Source organism: Ilyonectria robusta (assembly GCF_021365365.1).
Source record: "Ilyonectria robusta strain PMI_751 chromosome Unknown BGZ61scaffold_1, whole genome shotgun sequence".
NCBI lineage: Eukaryota > Fungi > Ascomycota > Sordariomycetes > Hypocreales > Nectriaceae > Ilyonectria > Ilyonectria robusta.
Window position 1 is genome coordinate 252389 of NW_025764435.1, and position 20776 is coordinate 273164.

General features: G+C 55.1%; 7 protein-coding genes across 7 annotated transcripts; 4 read left to right on the forward strand and 3 right to left on the reverse strand.

The window, feature by feature from the left end:
- Window positions 1-56: 56 nt before the first annotated feature.
- BGZ61DRAFT_524972 (14-3-3 domain-containing protein) lies at window positions 57-1666 on the forward strand (the record flags this gene model as incomplete). The annotated part of the gene is made up of 5 exons (XM_046252686.1): window positions 57-68; window positions 438-445; window positions 581-934; window positions 1133-1220; window positions 1301-1666. 5 exons carry the CDS (start codon window positions 57-59, stop codon window positions 1664-1666), a joined length of 828 nt encoding a protein of 275 aa, XP_046111520.1.
- On the forward strand, window positions 1501-2658 carry BGZ61DRAFT_436914 (uncharacterized protein). Its single transcript, XM_046244048.1, has one exon. It carries the CDS (start codon window positions 1858-1860, stop codon window positions 2341-2343), a length of 486 nt encoding a protein of 161 aa, XP_046111521.1. The 5' UTR covers window positions 1501-1857; the 3' UTR covers window positions 2344-2658.
- Window positions 2562-3573, reverse strand: BGZ61DRAFT_1683 (uncharacterized protein). Its single transcript, XM_046237553.1, has one exon. It carries the CDS (start codon window positions 3329-3331, stop codon window positions 2780-2782), a length of 552 nt encoding a protein of 183 aa, XP_046111522.1. The 5' UTR covers window positions 3332-3573; the 3' UTR covers window positions 2562-2779.
- A 1563-nt stretch (window positions 3574-5136) lies between these two features.
- BGZ61DRAFT_436917 (SacI homology domain-containing protein) lies at window positions 5137-9911 on the reverse strand. Its single transcript, XM_046244049.1, has 4 exons — window positions 9033-9911; window positions 7155-8980; window positions 6864-7083; window positions 5137-6807 (listed from the first exon to the last, which is right to left on the reverse strand). The coding sequence occupies exons 1-4, from the start codon at window positions 9680-9682 to the stop codon at window positions 5508-5510; spliced, it is 3996 nt and encodes a 1331-aa protein (XP_046111523.1). The 5' UTR covers window positions 9683-9911; the 3' UTR covers window positions 5137-5507.
- Window positions 9912-11027: 1116 nt separating this feature from the next.
- BGZ61DRAFT_436920 (uncharacterized protein) lies at window positions 11028-13734 on the forward strand. The gene is made up of 5 exons (XM_046244050.1): window positions 11028-11287; window positions 11347-11562; window positions 11616-11719; window positions 12103-13308; window positions 13367-13734. Exons 1-5 carry the CDS (start codon window positions 11216-11218, stop codon window positions 13539-13541), a joined length of 1773 nt encoding a protein of 590 aa, XP_046111524.1. The 5' UTR covers window positions 11028-11215; the 3' UTR covers window positions 13542-13734.
- Window positions 13735-13917: 183 nt separating this feature from the next.
- On the reverse strand, window positions 13918-15201 carry BGZ61DRAFT_1808 (uncharacterized protein). Its single transcript, XM_046237684.1, has 2 exons — window positions 14808-15201; window positions 13918-14675 (listed from the first exon to the last, which is right to left on the reverse strand). Exons 1-2 carry the CDS (start codon window positions 15079-15081, stop codon window positions 14062-14064), a joined length of 888 nt encoding a protein of 295 aa, XP_046111525.1. The 5' UTR covers window positions 15082-15201; the 3' UTR covers window positions 13918-14061.
- A 1315-nt stretch (window positions 15202-16516) lies between these two features.
- On the forward strand, window positions 16517-18100 carry BGZ61DRAFT_337458 (mannosyltransferase putative-domain-containing protein; the record flags this gene model as incomplete). The annotated part of the gene is made up of 1 exon (XM_046239049.1): window positions 16517-18100. The coding sequence occupies one exon, from the start codon at window positions 16517-16519 to the stop codon at window positions 18098-18100; it is 1584 nt and encodes a 527-aa protein (XP_046111526.1).
- Between the last annotated feature and the right edge of the window lie 2676 nt (window positions 18101-20776).

A 20776-nucleotide genomic window follows, 5' to 3' on the forward strand; every position in this document is an offset into this window, starting at 1 on the left:
CCTCCCCGTCCGTCTCTCTTCTCCCTCTCCACCCCAAAACAACATCTCCAGTCACCATGACCACCGAGGTAAGCCCGTCGTCCCCCTCATCCATTCCTCCCCCTCTTCTGAGCCTTGCCCCCTCGTCTCCTCGTCCCCTCGTCCCCTCGTTTCGCTGCGGTTGTGCCCTTTTCCTCAACCCAGTCAGCCGAGCCTGCCCAGCCCAGCCCGCACTACAGAGTACCGCACAGTACCGCATAGCACAGCACAACCCCTCAGCAGACTGCCCCAGCGCGGACATCCCATCCCCATGGCGTCAGCGGTTATGGCCTCGCCCTGCGCTCTTTGAGCCGGCTCTGTGTCTCTGTGTCGTCCGCCTCTTTGCCCCCCGTTGGCCCCTCTCGCAGGCACTCTTTAATCTTTGTTGACAAGATGCTAACCATTGTCTCCTCGTCTAGCGTGAAAGGTTAGTCCTACTATCACGTCGACCCGATTCCTCGTCGTCGCTCTCGATCCCCTCGTTTTCGTCGTCGTGAACGGGATGACCCCACCGAAAAAAACCCGTTCAGAATCGCTGACCTCGTGCCCGTACCAACTACAGCAAGACCTTCCTGGCTCGCCTCTGCGAGCAGGCTGAGCGATACGATGAGATGGTCACCTACATGAAGGAGGTGGCTAAGCTCGGCGGCGAGCTCACCGTCGACGAGCGCAACCTCCTCAGCGTTGCCTACAAGAACGTCGTCGGTACCCGCCGTGCCTCGTGGCGCATTATCTCCTCGATCGAGCAGAAGGAGGAGTCCAAGGGCTCCGAGAAGCACGTTCCCACCATCAAGGACTACCGCACCAAGATCGAGTTGGAGCTTGAGCGCGTCTGCCAGGATGTCCTCGACGTTCTCGACGAGTTCCTCATCCCCAACGCCGCCACTGGCGAGTCCAAGGTCTTCTACCACAAGATGTGCGTTTTTTGTCCCTCCCCGCCCCTGCTCTCCTGCTGCCTTTCTATCCGTCTCGATTCACTTGGATTTTCCCTCTTGTGTCTACCCCCATCCTCTATCAAAACCCCCCCTTTTCCCCTCACCTCACCTCCCCTGTCCCTATCGCCGTAAGATAAAACCAAAAGACTTCTGGACTCTAACCTGGCTCCTCGATATAGGAAGGGTGACTACCACCGTTACCTCGCCGAGTTCGCTTCCGGTGAGAAGCGCAAGGGAGCTGCCACCGCCGCCCACGAGGCTTACAAGGTGAGGCTAAATCCCCTCCATCACATGCCGCGCGATCCGGGCCCCTCGCGTCCCCCGCTAACCGTTGTGCCCAACCACAGAGCGCCACCGATGTCGCCCAGACTGAGCTCACTCCTACCCACCCCATCCGCCTGGGTCTGGCCCTGAACTTCTCCGTCTTCTACTACGAGATCCTGAACTCGCCCGACCGCGCTTGCCACCTCGCGAAGCAGGCCTTCGACGATGCCATTGCTGAGCTCGACTCCCTGTCCGAGGAGTCTTACCGCGATAGCACTCTCATCATGCAGCTCCTCCGCGACAACCTGACCCTCTGGACGTCGTCCGACAGCGCCGAGGCCGATGCCGCCGGCGCCGCCGATGCCCCCAAGAAGGAGGAGGGCGAGGCCGACAAGCCTGCCGAGCAGGAGGCTCCCAAGGAGGAGCCCGCGCCCGCGGCCGCCTCTTAATCTTCTTCCATCCCATCCCCGATACCACCTGCATCTCGGCAAACTGGAACCGAGATGCGCTCTCGCCCCGGCTAACTCTTGTCTGCCCCCGGACACACGGATAGCTGGGCCTGTCTTGGGCGGACTGGCTGATAGTACGAGGCTTTTTTCGCGCAGTGCGTTGCTTTTCATGGCAAGGGAGAGGGAGGATCATGGGTTTGGCTCAGGCAAGGGAAAGTGCACGGCATGGATTCTTCTCCGTCTTGTTCCTCCGATGGACTCGGAAAGCGGCCGCCCCGCTCGGTGACGGCTTCTACCTGACAGATAAATCGCAAAGCTCCCCCTCCGTCCATTGCCTCCTTACCTACATAGTGTTTCTCTTTCCCCCTGGGTACTGCCATCGAGATCAAGTCACTGGTGGCCCCCTATTCTTGATGGATCACTATGGAAATGCTGTTTCATTTTACCCCGTTTTCCTGTCCCCCCCTTTGATGTTATTTTTTATCTCGTCTTTTGCTGTCGGCTCGTTTTTTACCCCCGGAGAAGAGACAAGGAGCTGTGTTTTTATGTTTTATGTTTTTCCCGCGAAACCCCAAATCCAAATTCCCGAATTCCCCCACACAAAGTTCAAGTCCTACGAATTTTACACGGCACGTCGAACGGAAAAGGAATGGCGATATGGTTTCCGTTGTTGTTGATCCGATACAACCTTTCTCTGGCCTCTGCGCGATGGCCATGTCCAGTTTCGTCTTTTAAGAGGCGGACTTCGGTCGGGCTACAAGGCGCGGTCGAGTCAACATTTGCGGCTCTCCTAACATACGATGTCTCGCAGAACAAGACTGCTCTGTCTTGTCTCAGGCGAGACTTGGTGTTCTAGGCTGAGGTCACTTGCGGACTAGGGGACTGGCTCGCGTTGAGACGGAGTTGGGGAGGGTTGAGAAAACGGAGCGATTTCGTCACGAGTGCTCAGTGTCTATTTGTAAAGACGTCGATTAATGAACAATAAATGCTATCATGACACATGTCGGCATACCCCAACCAGGCCAGGGTTAGTTATTATAATTATAGCCGCGTCCAGGCTCCTCGTAAGCGGAATAGGAAGCGAGGGGTCGAGTAGCGTTGCATCTACGGATGCTATGCCACAGCATGCTGGCCGTTGCGACTGCGCTGCGCGTTGATGACGGCCGCGCCCTCGTCCTCCCTCACGCCTCGGTTGAGCAGCCTCGCCGCCCGTTCCAGCCTCTCCTGTCTATTCCGTAGACCGTTGCCAGCACCTTCGTCACTGATCTTATCGGGTAGTGCCACGCCGTCATCGTCGTGGGCATCGCGCCCGGCGGTGGCCTGCTGGGGCCTGTCCTCGCGGTACATGGCCGTCGGCTCAGCACCTGGCGAAACAGAGGAGCCGTCGCGATGATGGCGGGAGAGGCGCCAGCTGAGGCGCTTCCAGAAACCGCGGGGTCGTGAGGGGGCGGGGCCGGGACCAGGGCTGGCGGCGGCGGAGGAGGAGGCTGCCGATGAGGAGGAGCGCGACGAGGCCAGCGACGGGGTCGGGAGCGAGAGGGCCGAGGCGACTTCAGTGCGCCAGATGAGGATGCGCTGTTGCTTGGCCGGGGGCATGAGGGGGTTCGTGATGGGGGCCGTGGTGGTCTGGGTGCCGGCGTCCTTGGACTCTGCGAGGGGATCCATGGTGGATGGTATTATTCGAGGAAAGATGGATGGGATGGGATGGCGATGGTGGATTAATCGTTGAGTCGTAGCGGTCAAGTTCCCGTCGTGGATGAGGCGGGTCGAGCTGCGTCAAGCGGCGACTTGAAGATGAAGTGCTCCCTCGCCGCACTGAGAACGATCCTGCACTGTTGAGATGCCGGAGAGATGCCAGAGGGACGGTGAATCAATCAGAGCCCGTCGGCGATCGGTCCAGATGCGATGTTGTCGGGTTGCGATGCGGTCACGGCGACTCAATCGCTGTGTCTCCCTCTCACGTGCAGGCGAGCGATGGTACCGCGGTGGGGGCGTTGATGCTGATGCAGGTCGTGTTTGGTGTTGAGGAGACCCGATCGGCTCGGTTGCGTCAAGGTTGTTGTCTGCGCTGCAGATGATGGACAGATGACGGCGTGCGGTCTCCCTTAGTGTACGGCCCGGCACAGAAGAGAGAGGCGCGAAACATTAATGATGAATGGGTGGGTGTACGACGAAAGATTGAATCCCCTATGCCGGTCTGGAGAATGCCAGTCCAGAGCGCGCAACGAGATTCCAGCACGAGCAAGGAAAGAAGTAGGGGGGCGGGAAGAACAAAGAAAAAGAGGCCAGGCGAGGCGAGGCGAGAGAGTAAATAATTAAGAGTCGGTGCTGGTGCCAAAATAGAGAAATTGCGATTTTCGGTTTCGCTCGCTCAAGTCGCTCCGTCGCCCACGAGGTTGGTTCTAGTGCAGTCGCCAACCGAACGAATCCTTGACGAGGCGCCGGCCACCCGGTGTTGGCGCTGGGCTATTGACTTTTACGCGATGACGCCCCAGCCCGGACAAGGCTTATCGGCCGCGAAGAGTTGGCAGATTGAATTGAAGAGCGGCGGGCGGGGTTGGGGGGGAATGATTCGGGCGATAGGCGAGAGAGGCTAGAGGCTCTGGGCTTGGGGTTTTGAAAAAGGGGAACAATAGAAAGCTGGTGGTGATACGGGGACGCCGCAGATGATATGATGTGATGAGCAAGCTGCGGTGCGAGGCTCTAAAAACGAAGAAAGTATCGTTGGTGGATGTGTCACTCAATAAAATATCATGGGAGTTGACTTCTAAGCCACGGTACACGGGAATCTTTGCCCGTTTAACTCGCGGGGGGGGGGGGGCGATCCAACCTGGTCATGAGGTCGTCCCGCGGTGAGCAACGATGATTGATGATGGAGGGTACAGGGTAGGCCGGGGCAGGGGACAGGCATGCTGCTGCGACGCTGCTGGGCTGCTACGCGAGACGGGACGGCAACGGCCAGTGGCAGATCCCCTTCGGTCCAGCGCAGTTCCGCCGAGCAGCCCCGCTGGGAATCGTCCCCCAGGTCCCTAGCCGAGTCAGTGCCACAGGGCGCCCGTAGCGCCATTGGGTACAACGCTGCGTGGTCCCCGCCGCTGACCGCTGCGTCCAGCCCGCTGCGTCGAGTCCGGTGCAACGCGACCAGCGGGCTACAATGGGAGCCGGGGAAGAAACAATGGATCCATTCACTCAGAGAAATGGATCCGTTCATTCACAGAGTCATGAAGCGCGTGCGCTGACCCCGGCTCGGTGGCGTCTAACCCTCGACCGTCGGCGGGCGCCCGGGGGGACTAGACTCGACTCGACCGGGCTGATTAAGGCGGTACATGCGCGTGGGTACATGTGCCGTAGCACTGCTGCTGCGGGTGTGCTGTGTATCGTCGTGTGTACGTGTGGGTGCTCGAATAGATGCATGTGCGCGGACTATATCTGAATAGATGCATGTGTACAGACTATATATGAATAGATGTATTACTTAGACGCATGGGTGCATGCAACTACTTCGATCCCGAGACACACGACATCCCGACATTCCCCTCGCTCACGAGGCCATTCCGTGGCTGGCCGCATTCTTCCCATCGAGGCCTCACGCGAGGACCGACGTCTCAGAGGGCACACACACTCACTGTCCCTCTCTAAACTCGTGCTTCATATATGGTATTCTCTGATGATCCAGACCCCTTTTTTGTCTTACCCTGCCTACTTCGTCCTTGGATAATACCCCCATCCGCTCGTCTATACTGTACCTCATGACACGAAACAAACATACAACACCCATAATTCAATGGCGCCAACCCGATCAATCCAATATTTTCCCAATCCGTCTCTCTGTCTTGCTATATCATGCCCTCGTGCTCGGTTTCAGAGTCTCCCAGCCTCCCACCTCTTGGCCTTCATCCAGCGAGTCCAACAAGTCTACATTGCCATTGCCATTGCCGTTGCGTTGCCCGTGTCCATTCCTATGTTCTTGCGACAACGGTTGCGCTTGCGACGGTGGCGCACGGCGGGCCGCGACCATCGGCCGGCCTTCTCCACCCGTCATGCCGGGCAAGCCTACTGCTCCCATGGGCGGTGTCCCTGATGCCCTAATCCCTAATGCGTTCACCGCGGGTTTCGGCGATGGCACGGGTTTCCTCGTCGATGTCAACGTCTGCCCAGATGGCAATGTGATACCCGACGGGCCTGCAGTCCCAGCGCGCGTGGGCAATGGCGGACGGAACTCCCCGTCGTCCATGGGGTTGTGATTGGGTACCGGGCTTGCTAACGGTGATATCGTAGCTAGATGAGCCGGCTTCTTCGCGACAGGCGGGGGAGACTTAGCGCTCCTAACGCCATGTGAAGAATGCGACGTGTGCGAGGCCGCTGAGAGCGGTCTGAGAGGCGCATGTACCGGTTGGGTCTGTGTCCTATTAAGCCCAGTCGCCGGCATCGTCACCGGAGCTGCCATGCCCCCCGTCTGACGCCTAGGCGGAGGAGGTGGAGGCGTTTCGCCCCGGCTTCCGGGTCCAGAATCGTCAGCGAGGCTCATCCGCCCGACCTTGGCCGGGAGGGTAGAGGGGTCGAACGGCGGAGGTAGCTTGCGAGGCGGAATACTTGACGCGGACGCCCCCATGGCGTGTGGAAGCATGACCTTTTCAAAAGGAGAGCTCGACATGCTCGAGAGAGAAGCTTTGGATGATGACCTGGGAATTGAAATCCAGTCTTGTTCCTCGTTTTGGCCGAACGGGTTTGATGCACGCCCAGGGTTGAGACCCATGGACTGCCCGTTTCGATCCCTGGGAATAGGCACCGTCGCTCGCGCAGGCTGCTTGTTATCGAGCCACCATTTCTGACGGTCTGAGCTGGCTGGTGGGAGACCGGGCTCGACGGAATCGTAACCGATGAGGTCTTCATCTTCAGTGTCCTCATCGCCGCCCGCATGCGCCGTTGAATCCCCAACATCGGCTTTGCGGCGTTGATATAGCTCCTGGCTGATCGTTTCGCGCAGTGCTTCGTCGACTAGGCTCACTTTGCATTCAAAGAGAGCATGTACGGGGCGATGGTCTGAGAACTTGAGAGGCGCCGAGTCGTACAAGAGTTGTCTAAGGTTGGCTCCTTTTCGGAGAATGCGATCTGTCCAGGCAGGAATGCGGGCTTTTTCACTAAATTATCGAATTAGTCCATGTTTTGTCTGGATGGTAAGCGCGTAGAAACCCACGATGTATCATAAGTGTCGGTGCCAATGTCAAACTTGTACGTTGGTGCGAAGTTGATACGGGCCTCCGAGTAGAAGGGGAACGACAGCCCAGCAACCATTTGCAAATTCAACTGGTCATTCTCGTACAGAACCCCGAACTGACGCTTCTGAACCAGGCTCCGTGCTGTTTCAAGGCTCAGGCCAACACGGTAATTGAAGTCACCCAGCCATACAACAGCGTCTGTTCATGTTAGTAGGCAAACATAACGGCAATTCATAACTGGACAATGGCTGTTTTAGAGCAGAACTTACCATGATCGTCAATGCCTCTGTTCCTCTGGAATCGCAGTCCATGGTGGATTGTAGCATAGTCCCGATTTCGTTCATCGTAATTCGCAAACCCAGCTGCCAAATGTGCTGTAACAAAACAGATGTGCGTGTTGGCATAGTCAAACCGAATTGCAACTGCGCCCTTGTTGCCGGCCATTCCAGACATGCCTGTCTTCTTGACACTGCCCTCAACGTTCTTAATATTGTCCAGAGCCGACGTCTTGACAAATATGCAAAGGGCAGCACCGACAAGCTGCCCACTTCGCAACAACACGTACTTTTCACCTCCTAGTCGCTTCTGCCGTTCGTTTAGGTTACCTCTGACCGCAGTCTCCCACATGTGCTTTCGAGTTGGGTCACTGTTCATAATTTGCTGTGGGCTCAATTCCACGATTTCCTGGAACCCGACCACGTATATCTCCGGCTGGGCATTACCCATAGACGGTGGGAAAAGCCATGGTCCCAGATCATGATCGACTCCTTCAGTTCGCCCATTGAGGTTGAATGTGCCAACCCACATATTTATGCTATTTTTCGACGAGAACTCGTCACTTCGCTTGGCCAACTCGACCGACACGAAGTCGCTGATGGGGTCGAATAGGTGAACGGGGGTCTGCCCAACAAGGCGGCCCAGCAGCATATCAATCGTAATTTGCCGAGAAGGATCGAGGAAATTGTTGTGATAGATGCGCTGAACAGACTTGCGCACATCAGCAACCGCTCCCGCCAAGGACATCTTTCCATGGCGTGTGAATGATGACTTCAATGCGCCAGTTCCAGCATAGATCTTGGAAAGCGAATCACCGTTGTCTGCCCACAGACTGGAGTGTCTCATCCAGAAATCGGACGCCGCAAACTCGCCTCTGTGTCCAAGGAAAGCCTCCACTGCCATCTGCGAGATGAGAGTCTGGATAAGGTTTGTTCGATCAAGGCAATCAAGACAGTTGGTTCTGAAAACCCCTTCTTGCTGGAGCACCACGACCAGACGGCTATGTGCAGATCTATAGGAGACCTCGTGTGAATCGCTGGCCTCTTCCGAGAGGAAGTATGCAAAGCCATCTGTCGAGTCTTCAATGTATCGCCGGATCTCGCGCGCTGCCTCGTACCCTGCAGGTCCTTTGGTCTCGGCATGGAAATCGTAGTGGGTCTCGCGCAGAAGCGCATGGTCCCAAGAGCCGTCGGGGCCTGGTCGGCTCAATGGGCAGTGTCTGACGCCGTTGCGATAGAGATTGCTGAGTTCAACCTCTCCTGGCTTGGATTCGCTGAGAAGATTGATAATGTGGACCGCACCATATGTCTGCTCGAGCTCCTCAAAGTGCTTGTTAAACGCTGGTTGGGTGCCATCTGGAGACCGAGTGACCGTAATCTTTTGCCGACCTGGTATTAAATCTGCTGCTTGTTCCCAAAATACAGGAACAGACCCTCGAACTTGGGCATACGAGAAGAGAGTTCCTGAAGGGCTCCAGAAGGTCGTTTCCGACTCGACAAAGTTGGCAACATGACCATCATCGTCGATACCTCGGGCGTTGAAACGAGTGCCTGCTCTTCTGCAGGATAGTCGCGAGATAAGGGTCATGTACGAGGGCATTCCGTTTTTGGATGTCTTGAGCGGCGAAGAGCTTTGTGGGATCGTCATCGTCTTGCAGAAGCCTCGGATGGCTGATGTCAGAATTCGTGAGGTGTCGAGCGCTTCTCGTTCCTGTGGCATGAGCCGTGAGCGGAATTGCACTAGAGGGCTGATCATAAACGAGTTCCATAGGAACACGTCGTCAAAGTTGTCGATCTCGAAGGAGTTGGAGTTTATCGGCCTACTGCGGATTAGCCTGGTGGCTGCCATGGAGAATGGACTCTCCCACGCACCTGTCCTGCACTCTGTTGGTGACGTCAAAGTCTGTACTGTAGTAAAAAGATCCATTGCTAAGGAGGGTGCGCAGCTCATGGCAGGGATGCTCTACTGGCACTTCCCTCCGGCTCAACCCTTGGCTATAGGCGGATGATTGGGTATAGACAGATGTGGCGTCGGAGAATTCGGGTTCGAGGGACTCGAGGGGCACGACATCATCGTAGTCGGCGCTACTCAGGCAGTAAAAGGCCACGCCGGCAATGCGCTCGACCGTCTCGCCTGGTCGAACCGTGGCGGCCCTGGAGGCGTGTGTGATGACGGATATGAAGACTTCGCCGTTGACGGCAATCAAGCCCAGTGTTCCATAAATCGGTCGATGTGTCAGGCGGCGGTAGTCTTGTAGCAAGCGCTGCGAAACGGGCGCAAACTCGACCATGCACTTGGAGACGGGCGACTCCCCGCCGTTCCCACGGGGGCGGGCAGACGCGACAGATGTAAGCGAGCCATTGGCAATGGCTTCGCTGGTCGAGGCAGTGTATCGTAGAATCAGGGCGTGGGAGGCGGAGACGATGGCGATGGATCGGTAGGGGTAGTCGCGGATGTAGAGCTCGCAGGACTTCTCAGGCGCGAGGGCCTGGGAGCCGATTGAAGCAGTTGGATAGTCCATGGTGATATCGATACGGAGGTGGAGGCGGAGGGGAAGCGCGGGACAGGAGCGTTGGACTAGGCTTCAGCGTAGCGATTGCGAGAAGGCATCGACGGGTCTTCTAGCCCATGGCCGTCTGTTGTTGTGTGCGAATACTGCGAGGGAGGGCTGTTGGCGGGCGGACGTGGCTCGGCGGCGGATTACACTGTTGAAGTTGGATGGGAGCTTTGGGCATTGGAGGTCACTGGAGATGACCCCTGCCCGCTTACGGGTACGTATTTAGCATGACGTTGCTGCGCTGGGCGGTAAATGCCCTGCTGACGGTGGTTCAGCTCAGCTCCACAACTGCCGTTTCTCTTCAGAGGTACAGACGCCAACCAAGAAATCAACTAATTATTACCGTGTGATGTACTCCGTGTATGCACCCGCGGCCTCAGCTGGGAACAGTTGTCTCGGAGAAGCGTGTCGGGTTCTACTTCGCGGGGTTCATGTCAAGCTCTAACACCAGATTGCAGAAAACGCATGCCGAACCAGATGCTGATTGAAAGCCTCTAGATCTGCCGACAAAACAGTTGATGTTGTTTTCGCTGGCTCCTACAAACCCGTAGTTTTATGCATCCGGACGAATCTGCACACGGCAGATGCAGTTGATTCATGCAAGCATGGGAGCGACTGTCTGGCTGCCTGCCACGAGCATCAGGAGTGGCTCTCTACAACGGTTGGAGGAGGTTTGAGCCCAACATGACGTGGACAACAACCTCAAAGCAGGGTGTGTCCTACTAGGTCATCGTGGCAATTTCACAGGGGGAGTGCAGGGAGAGGACAACAGAACGCCGTGAGTCAGGCTAGACATTGCTCGTTGTCGCGGGGTGCTTCTGGTGAGCACCCAGCGTGAGCATCACGGTCCTGGCCTATGCGACGAGAAAACTTCAATGCCATGCCGAACATTGCAGAGCTATCTGGAGAGGAAAGAAGAGAAAAAGAAGAGCGACGAGGCTTCAGATTCGAAATTGAGATCATGCTCTCTGTTAAGAGAGCGTTCAGTCTCTTCCTATCATAATATTTGAGTGGGAATCATCATTAGCCATGTTTAGAGGAAAGAAAAATCTCCAAACCTCCACTGCGTTCAAGAAAATATCAGTCGCTGGCGGTCGAGTGCTTAGTCATCAGGAAGCCGGCAGATTGTTGCCCCGGTCACTGCAGGAAGCTGAGCTGCAAGTGAGAGGGCGACTTGTGGTCCTTGTACCATCAGCGATTACCTGCAGGCCTGCTAACCGAACGAGGAAATTTTCAGCTGTAATTCGTGACGCGCTCGTGCAGCTGGCACCTCGAGGGTACATGATTGAAAGGTACCATCCCGAAAAAGACCCGGTTCTCGACCTGCGCGCGAACCACCAGCCCCTTCCACTCGCGACCCTCAGCCTTGAGCCTCCATCACCAATCTTTGTCAGGTTCTTTCGCCAAACACACTTAGCCATCATCCTAACCAGCCCGCGCCCTATCGGATCCTGATCAATCGCAGTACGCGACATAGTTTCTGGCGACTTCGACGACATGAGTGACTTCGGCCACTTTGGCGGCTCCGACGAGGAGTACACGACGGTGCGAAAGCACAATGCCGAGGTGGTAAGTCTTCCAAGGAGCCGCAGCTTCGAGTCTCGCAACTAATCATGTTCGTGCAACAGGAGGCCGACCCCGACAACTTCGAGAATTGGGAAAACCTCATCAAAGCATGCGAAACCCTCGAGGGTGGCTTGAACCGCAACTCCAGCCCGCAGGCTCTGGCGACATTCCGCGATGCCTACGACAGATTCCTCCTCAAGTTCCCTCTCCTGTTCGGCTACTGGAAGAAATACGCCGATATGGAATTCAACATTGCTGGACCTGAATCAGCTGAGATGGTGAGACTCTTGTTTGCGCCACGGATGAGCTTTGCTGATAGATGCCTGCCCAGGTCTATGAACGCGGATGCGCTAGCATCACCAATTCTGTCGACTTGTGGACGGATTACTGCTCCTTCAAGATGGAGACAACCCATGACCCACACCTCGTCAGAGAGTAAGTCTTGTCGGATAATTTCCTTCCCCTCCCCTTAACATGCCTGTCGGCGCAGTCTCTCGCTTGACCGGCATCGCCTCGGTCGACACATCCTCGATGGCTTCACACATTTCACAATCAACATGTCCCATGGTGAGATATGCCTGCAGTAGCCCCAAAACTGGGATGCTCTCTCACGCTTTCTGCCAGGCTCTGTTGATGTTCCACCGTGCTCTTCTAAACCTCAAGTCGTCATGGCGCAACACACGTCCCTGCTCGGAGGAACCTGATCGCGGTTTTGCTACTCACTTGCACAACCATTTTCCCCTCTGTACTGATCCTCTCCATCCCCATGACCTAACCCGACCCTTGAATGGTGGATTTTCTCTAACCTAATCGATTAGACTCTTTGAGCGCGGCTCGACCTTGGTTGGCTTGGATTTCTTGGCCCACCCCTTCTGGGACAAGTACATCGAGTACGAGGAGCGACAGGAGGCCCAGGATCGCATCTACGCCATCCACGCTCGCGTTATTCGCATCCCCATGCACCAGTACGCCCGCTACTACGAGCGTTTCCGATCTCTCTCGCACAATCAGCCCATGTCTGAAGTAGTCGCCACTGACGTTTTGGCCGGGTTCAAGTCCGAGGTTGAAGCGGAAGCCGCCGCGTTCGGCGGACCTCAGAAGCCAGAGCTGGAGATTGAGCGGGAAATTCGAGGAAAGATTGACAACATGTACTACGACATATTCACAGCAACCCAGAACGAAGTTTCGAAGCGCTGGACGTACGAGTCAGAGGTCAAGCGGCCGTACTTCCATGTCACGCCACTGGAACATTCTCAACTTGTTAACTGGCGCAAGTACTTGGACTTTGAAGAAGCCGAGGGTGACTATGGACGAATCGTCGCCCTGTACGAGCGATGCATCGTCACATGTGCCTTCTACGACGAGTTCTGGTTCCGGTATGCTCGATGGATGTCAGGGCAGACAGGGAAGGAAGAGGAGGTGCGAAACATCTACCTGCGGGCTTCGACAATGTTTGTCCCAGTGAGCCGACCCGGTATCCGAATGCAGTGGGCCTACTTTGAAGAGAGCACCGGCCGACCTCAGATCGCTTTGGACATTCACGCTGCTATCCTCTTCAAGCTTCCCGACTGCGTCGAGGTCATTGTGTCTTGGGCCAATGTTGAGCGAAGGCAGAACGGCATTGAGGCAGCCATTCAAGTTTACAAGGACCATATCGATGCTCCCACCGTGGACATCTACACCAAGGCTGCGCTGGTGGCAGAATGGGCAATGCTGCTGTGTAAAGCTAAGGGTGCAGTCGAAGAGGCTCGGGCCGTGTTCCTTAAGAATGTGCAGTGGTACGCAGACAGCCGATTGTTCTGGGACCGATGGTTCCAGTTTGAATTGGAGCAGCCAACGAGCACCGAAGCCGAGGCCAAGCAGGGCGAGCGGGTGAAGCAAGTCTTTGACGAACTTAGAGAGCGCAGCCGCCTCTCACCATCCTCTAAAAAGGAGCTGGCACAGGTGTACCTCAACTACCTGGTCCAGCGCGGTGACAAAGACTCCATGAAGGTGTTCTTGCAAGTTGATAGGGAAATGTTTGGGTAAGTACCAACCCCTTGCGCATGTTCTAGGCACAAGACAGTTCTAACTAGGTTATAGTCCATCATCAGTTGCGAAGTTGTCGAACGGCGCAGAGAGTGCCAAGGAGAATGGTGCCGCTCAAGGCGAACTCGACGACGCAAGTAAGCGGAGGGCAGAGGCTCGGTTCTTGCAGTTTTTCGAGACCCACGGAGAGCCCGACCCGAATGCACAGGGCACTGCGGATTTCAACTAGAAGATGTATTGGAAGAACGGGATACGGCTACGAGAACAGGAGCTTGAGGCGCTCGATTTGAGACGCAAGGGTAGAAACATCGTGTAGTATAATACTTGGAGCCTCTGGGAGTAGCAAGGCAGGCTTGGATGCAAGCAGCAGGCGGAGGGTGTACTTAATACCTCGGGGCCCAGACAATTGACAAATTCAGTTACCTTTTGGCTATCTGCACTTGTGATACGAGATCGTGATGCGTTAAGGGACCTGGGACGTGGACTCCACAAGCTTGGTTGTTCCGGTTTTGCTCATCATTCCGAAGTTCAAATCGACAACGCCCGAGACAGGATTGAGTGCGCAATGACGGACGGGTAGGAGGAAAGGGTTGAGGTATGAGTGCATGTGTAATAACTCTATTAACCTGAATACTATTTTCCAAGATCCATTATTCATATTACTGTGTTTATTTGACTTATTTGGGGGCTATATACTGATGATATTGAACGGGGTCGAGAAACCCAAAGAACTAGATACATCGACCTTGCTACCTTTTACTCGCTCCATCTAACTCAACTGGGCTCCTGGGTGGCAACTCGTAACTCCCAGTGTGTTGATATCCACTCTCAGGCCACTGAAACTGACGCTGTGCGACTTCTCTTGCAAATTGCACTTCCATCTCATCGGCTGCGGCTTTCTTGGCCTTTCGATTTCTCCACCAAAACCAAGCACCTAACAAGCCGGCGGCGACGGCAGCTACAGGAATCCCAACACCTAGACCGATTGCTAGACTTGAGGTGTTGTTGGCATCACCTGCGCTGCTTGACTCTTCTGCTGCTGAGGATGAAGTTGAAGTCGCAACTGATGCGGTTGTAGTCGATTCACTCGCAGATGTGGTGGCAACAGTTGAGCTGGTAGCAACAGTCGTCGAGCTGGTAGCAACAGTTGTCGAGCTGGTAGTGGTCTCCTCTTTCGTTCGGAAAGTGGCCGCCGTACGTTCTGGACCGTACGAGTAGGTTGTGCTTGGGGCGCTGTCTGCTACCTGGCCGTCGTTGTCGAGGAAAATGCCCTTCCCGTTGTCACAGCAGTGGCTATCGTCGTCGCAGCAAAGAGATCCGTCGGAGCAGGCGTTTACGCGAGGGAGAATGCCGGTGGTCTCATCTTATCACAGAGTTAGTAAGGACGCACTGTCAGTCGTATTGTCCATGTCGCCCGCCTCTCAACGGAGGCTTCTTGCGTGTGGTTTAGGGACAATACCCTGCAATGAAGGCTGGATAATTCGAGACTACTCACTATAGAGACAGATTTGCGCGCATGTGCCCGAATCGTATGGGTCGATGGCACAAGGGCCTCTCAAAAATGTACTGGCGCCGTCGTTGGGCTTGTGACACAGCCGATTTGACAAACACGTCGCATCAACACCGCAGCAAGCATTGGAGCCAGGGCAGCGTGTGTTGTTTGGATATGCGAGCCCCCCGTAGCCATAGCATGTAATGGTCTTGTCACCATACACTGTGGACTGGCCCCAGGCGAGCAATAAGGCCAAGGCAACCGGGAAGAGCAACATGATGGAGGCCAAGGGGAAGAAAACAAACGCCTTGGAGTATCAACAAGAGGGTTTCAATTACGGAGAACTGCAGTGAACGAGAGACGAGAGATGTTGGAGAAAACTACGGATGCAACGGGACACGGGTGTTAACGTGTTAATCACGCTCTCCCAACAGCAGCTGAAGAGACTCCTCCTTGGCTCAAACAAGCGATGCTGGGGTTACTCAAGGCTGGATCGAGCAGGCCAGGACCTGCGGCGCCTAAGCAATCGCTAATTGGCTAACAATTGGGGTTGTTGGTTGTGTCGTTGGAAGCATCCGGCCTTGTTCGTATACGGTCAGGTCCTGGTGAGTTCTGATTGATCAATACGTGGGCTTGTTGGTTGACAGACTCTCTCTGAAACGGGGGGCGCTCAGGCTAGTACTTCGTAAGGCAGACCCGACATGATGTGGAACGGGATGGCACAATCCTGCAGATTGATGAATGAGTACGGATGGACACAGCCCCTGTTTTATATGTTCGTTGAAGGGGCCTGCGAAGTTTGTGAGTTTGGAGTTTGTGAGTTTGTGAGTTTGGAGTTTGGAGTTTGGGAGTTTCGGAGTGAGTGAGTGATTTGAGTGATCGAGTGGATACCACTTAAACCCAATTCCGAAAAGTGGCGGGATCGTCCGTTCTGGGCGCGGCTGCTCATCCCTGTCGACCAGCGGCTATGAGGCTGACACTATTGGTTTAGACCCTGCGCCTTGAGATAAGCACAGAACGAGGCGTCAGCTTGGTGGATTTTCAATAAACGTGTGCCCCTGGTGTAAACGCCTTCTCCGGCTGCAGTATAAATGGAGTGATTCGGTCTCTTTCGAGTCAGCAATTCACAGCATCGACTCCCTTCGTAAACGCGCAAGGCTTCAGGGGACAGGGATACCCTGGTGGGCAATCGGTTTGGCCAAACGCAATGATCGACCGGGCGTAGTTGTCAGTGGAATTGCCGCTATGTATTGGCTCGATTCTCTGCTTGGTGGGGCCTCGCCACGAATCCCTCTATCACGGCATCGCCAGCCGAGTGGCGGAGAACCTGGAACCTGCGCTGCGTGAAAGGCGTCGTAATCAATTGCATTCCAACATTTGACGCCCCACTGGCGGCCGACAAAAGGAAATATGAGATCAAGTCACCAGCTGGCATGATGCCCAACAGGTGTCCGATTGAAGGGTGAATATAAACATCTGATTAGAAAGATACTGGCTATTCCACAGGCTTTTCTTTTTGTTTGTCCTTCATTCTACTGTAAGCTGACCTGCATATGTTGTTGGTCTGCCTCCCTCTCTCCCTCCACCCACCTGTCCACTGCTTTTTAGGCTCCTCTCTATACGAGCTTCTCGTTCTCTTGTCGCGTGTGCTTCTGCTCCCTCGATCATCTTACGACCTTATCCCTCGCGTCGCCATGTTACGAATACCGGCCATGCTCCGACTCAACGCACACTCGATCCAAATCGCCGCCGCTATATCCTTCCTCTGGCTGTTCCTGATCTTCGCTTTCCGATATCATGATGCGACCGGTGCATTTCCGTCTGTGAAGACGCCCAGCAACAATCCGAGTCGCATTGCGTTTCCCAACTCCCCCAGCCTGCAGAGCTTCAGCCCGATCGAACTGGGCGCCCGTTACTTTCTGGACTATCCCCTTGGCTCGCCGTACAAGGAAGTCTTTGGCGAACTCGGCCAGCGTGCCGTCGTGCTTCGATCGTGGATCGAGGAGCTGGAATCGCATGTTGAGGAGTCGGCTGGCAACGACAAAGAAGATTCACGGAAGGCCATCGCGGAACTCGTCGTGCAAGTCACCGAGTCTCTCTTCCCTTATCTAAAGCCTCAATCGACCGAACCTGTCCAATATTCCCCGCCCCTGTCGGCCATCCGAGATCGACTTGGCCTTTCAACCGATACCAACACCTCCATTATTCCTCAGAGCACCGGAATTGTCATCCCCACGGGTGACAAAACTCTGCGCTTTGCCTGCCATCTGATCGCATCATTGACGCGCGTACTCAAAACTCAGCTCCCGATCCAGATCGTCTACGCAGGACCCGAAGACTTATCACAAAAGGGAAAAGATGCGATCCAGAAGGCGGGGGATGGCAGGGAGATCGAGATGCTCGATATCCTCACTGTCTTTGACGATAGGACGTTGCAGTTGGCTCATGGAGGGTGGGCGATCAAGCCATTTGCGGCGCTGGCGAGCCGCTTTGAGCAAGTGATCCTCCTCGATGCGGATACTGTCTTTCTGCAAGACCCTAAAGAGCTCCTCAACCAAGATCAATACCAAGAGACAGGCGTCATGCTATTCCACGACCGCCTCCTTTGGCAAGGCGGCTTCGCCGAACGGCAAGACTGGTGGCATGAACAAATCAAGCACCCGAGCAACGAGACTGCAAAATCGCTTGTTTGGACGGAGCGTTACTCAGAGGAGGGTGACTCTGGACTCGTCGTTGTTGATAAGTCCCGCCTTGATGTTTTGATTGGTCTGCTCCATATAGGATGGCAGAACTCGCATGATGTACGGGAGGAGTGGACTTACAAAATCACATATGGTGATAAAGAGACGTGGTGGATTGGTTTTGAGGCCACCGAATCAACCTATACCTTTTCACCCCACTACGGCGGCATGGTGGGCTGGCTAGTGGAAGCTGAAGAGAAAAACCAAGAGGAGGAGAGCGAACAAGAAACCAACAACGCGAGGAGAGATGGTGGGCTTCAATCTAAGCCCGAAGTACGCGTGTGCAGCTTTGTTATTGCACATGTCGACCAGAGAGAAAAGTTGCTATGGTATAACGGCGGGCTGTTAAAAAACAAGATCGTCAACCAGACGGCCTTCGAGGTGCCAACGCACTGGATGATTGACCAACATTGGGTCAAGGGCGCCTCGAAGCAAGATATGAGCTGTATGGTAGGGACCGAGGTGAGCACGTTGTCAGAGCACGAATCGGATATCCTCAGTCGTTCGATTGCGGTGGCGCAGGAGGTTGATGAAAAATTGGGTTTAATATCATGATAGAAGGTGGCAAGCCTCGATGAGGAAGCCTAATGTATGAATAGACGGCGTTTTCATTTCAATTTTCCCGTTAGCGAGACCCCCATCTGATTCCCAGTTCGTTCAGTTCTCTCCGTTTCAACCTGATCCAACTTCGTCGCCTCAATCTGGCCTCGATCCACCAACCCAGCAGCTCATGATCCAGTCCAATCGGCAAATGAAGACTTCCGAAATGGGTGCGCCCGGCCCACACGGGGCATTACTAGGCAACGAGTTGACTGTCCGTACCATAGCTGTCAGCGCAGCATCAGATATATTCGTAAATACTAAAGACGAAGTAGATATCGGCCAAATACCGTATATTTGTGCTTTCCATGAGAAGGTGACTGTTAAGCCCCACGGGTTCCAAGAAAGCAAGGCAGGCTGCATCGATAGAAATGCTCGAAGACGAAGAAGCCGGGGTAGACATACTACTAAAGGCGTTATTCATCTCTGCTATCGGCAGGGTATAATACGGGTCCTAGTTCGAAGTGTTGCTGCGTTCCATAGAGCTGGTGTGAACGATAGCTAGTAGAGCGAGCGCGGATAGTGTGGGGCCTTGAGGTATTGGGCATTGTCTCCAAAGCTATTTTAATGGCATGGGAAGTTGGCCTGCCTACTGGAACGGAACATAGGCTTTGTATATCCTACGGTTCAAGATGAGGTTTCAGTAACGGGCACCATTGTTGGACACAGTGGTGAGGACGAAGGCGCAAGGCAAGGGTAAATATGCAGCAGCTGGATTGGCTCGATAACTGGATCTTCTGGCACCAGTGTGTTGAAGCGGAAAGACTTGGCTCATGAGATGACACCCTCCGAAGTGAGGTCAGTCAAGTGGGACAAACACAGCTCAGTGATAACAAGAGAAGAATGCCTCCCATCTTTAGTTCTTGATTTGGCGAGTTTGCTGTCGGGAGATGCAACCGAAGCCTGGGTTCTTTACTTGTGAATGGACGAAATAAGGCATTCGCAACCGCGAGTCTACTGCAGACTATTCGATGCAGCTCACTCGGGTACCAGTCTCTTAAGGGAAAGTCTCGGCGACGCTTACCATTGGTGCGTGGATGCGTGGAGGAGACCGCCTCCACGAGGCCGGAGTCAAGCGGAGGATTTTCGGGGATGGAGCTCGGAGGAGGGCGTCTGACGGGGGCTGTGAGCTTTTTCTCAGAGGAGCGGGATGCCGCCGTCCGCCGAGCCGCTTCCGGCGGCATCCGAGCCGCTCGCTATTGGGCGGCGGCCATAGCTGCAAGGGTTGGGCTGAATCTGGGGCAGACGAACAGAGCGAGAAACGTGGGAGATGAGATTCAAAGCTGGGGAGACGAGGAGATTTGACCCACCGTGCTGGCCATCCTCATCATTGCTGTGACGTCTACGGGTGGACCACCTCACGTCTTTTAAGAGTTGGCGGTGGTGGTTTATTAGTGCACAGTATGAAAGCACACGGGTCGGTTGAGCATCACTTTTGAAGCCGAGTATCGGAGGCACCGTTCTTGATTGTAAATCAGAGCAAAACGAACACGGGCCGGCGTCGGCATTGACCCTCGGTAAAGACATCGGTTCGGGCGACATCTCACGGATGACGAGAAAGTCAACAGGGGGCAAGAATTTGCACAGCACCGTCGACACATTGTCATACTGTATCTGAGAACGCCGAGCACAAATCCGAGTAAGAAACACGGCCAATTGCCGGCCCCTCCAGTGAATAAACACAGTATGAGGATGGAGGCAGACGTAATCGTAATTGAGTTCTCGGCGAGTCCCACAATCCATCATGGTCGGGGAGCAGATGACAAATCCAGCTCGGAATATGCATGGCAGGTTTCTCTTTTTTGATACCCTGCTTGGTGGGTTCCGCTAGGGCGGTTGAAAGTACCGGACCTGGTGGGCACGACATTTGGGACGAGATAAGGCAAATTCAGCAGAGAGGACTAGCCGAGGGACCAGGCTCGGAATAACAGCAATGGGCTGGAGTTGGGAGATGTCGTGATAGTGAACCAGGCTCGAGTCATTGTGCGGGGGGAGGGAAGGGGAGGGGACCATGAATGATCTGCTGCGACTCCATGGCCTCCGGAGACCAAGGAACGTGGGGATAATTGGGACCAAGATTTAGAATCCAGGGTCCTTTTTCTGTGTGTGATGTTTTCCTTCTTATCTACGCACCCAGGTTGCGTGCCTCGAATTAGGTCCCCTCCACATCATTCGATGTTCCCCCGGCCGCCGTTCCCTCCGTGGCCACATGCCGAGAGCATTCCGGGGACGCGAGAGCGCGAGGCATCTCTCGGTCTAAAGCGCCCACGCTATCAGCAACTGCGGCAGCAATGACAGCAGACAGCAGACAGTACCTTACCTGCAGGCTAAGTCGCAAACGGGAGTTAAACCAATTTGTCCGCCCCTCCTCTGGACCCGTTGCTCCAGGCCCGGAGCCCCTGTATCACTGTCGTCTAATCCCCCGATCGAGCACTTCGTCGTTAGCCCACCTGCATTTTTTTTCTCGCGGTTGGCCTCTCAGAGCTGGCCGAACAGCCATGACCACGGCCCACCAGCCCCAGCGACTCCACAGAGCGTTGCCCCCCCACCATGGCCGCCACGGGTCCGCGACGGCGCTGGGCCACTCAGCGAGTCCCAATTTCAATGCAAGTCGCAGAGCGCAGGGTTCCT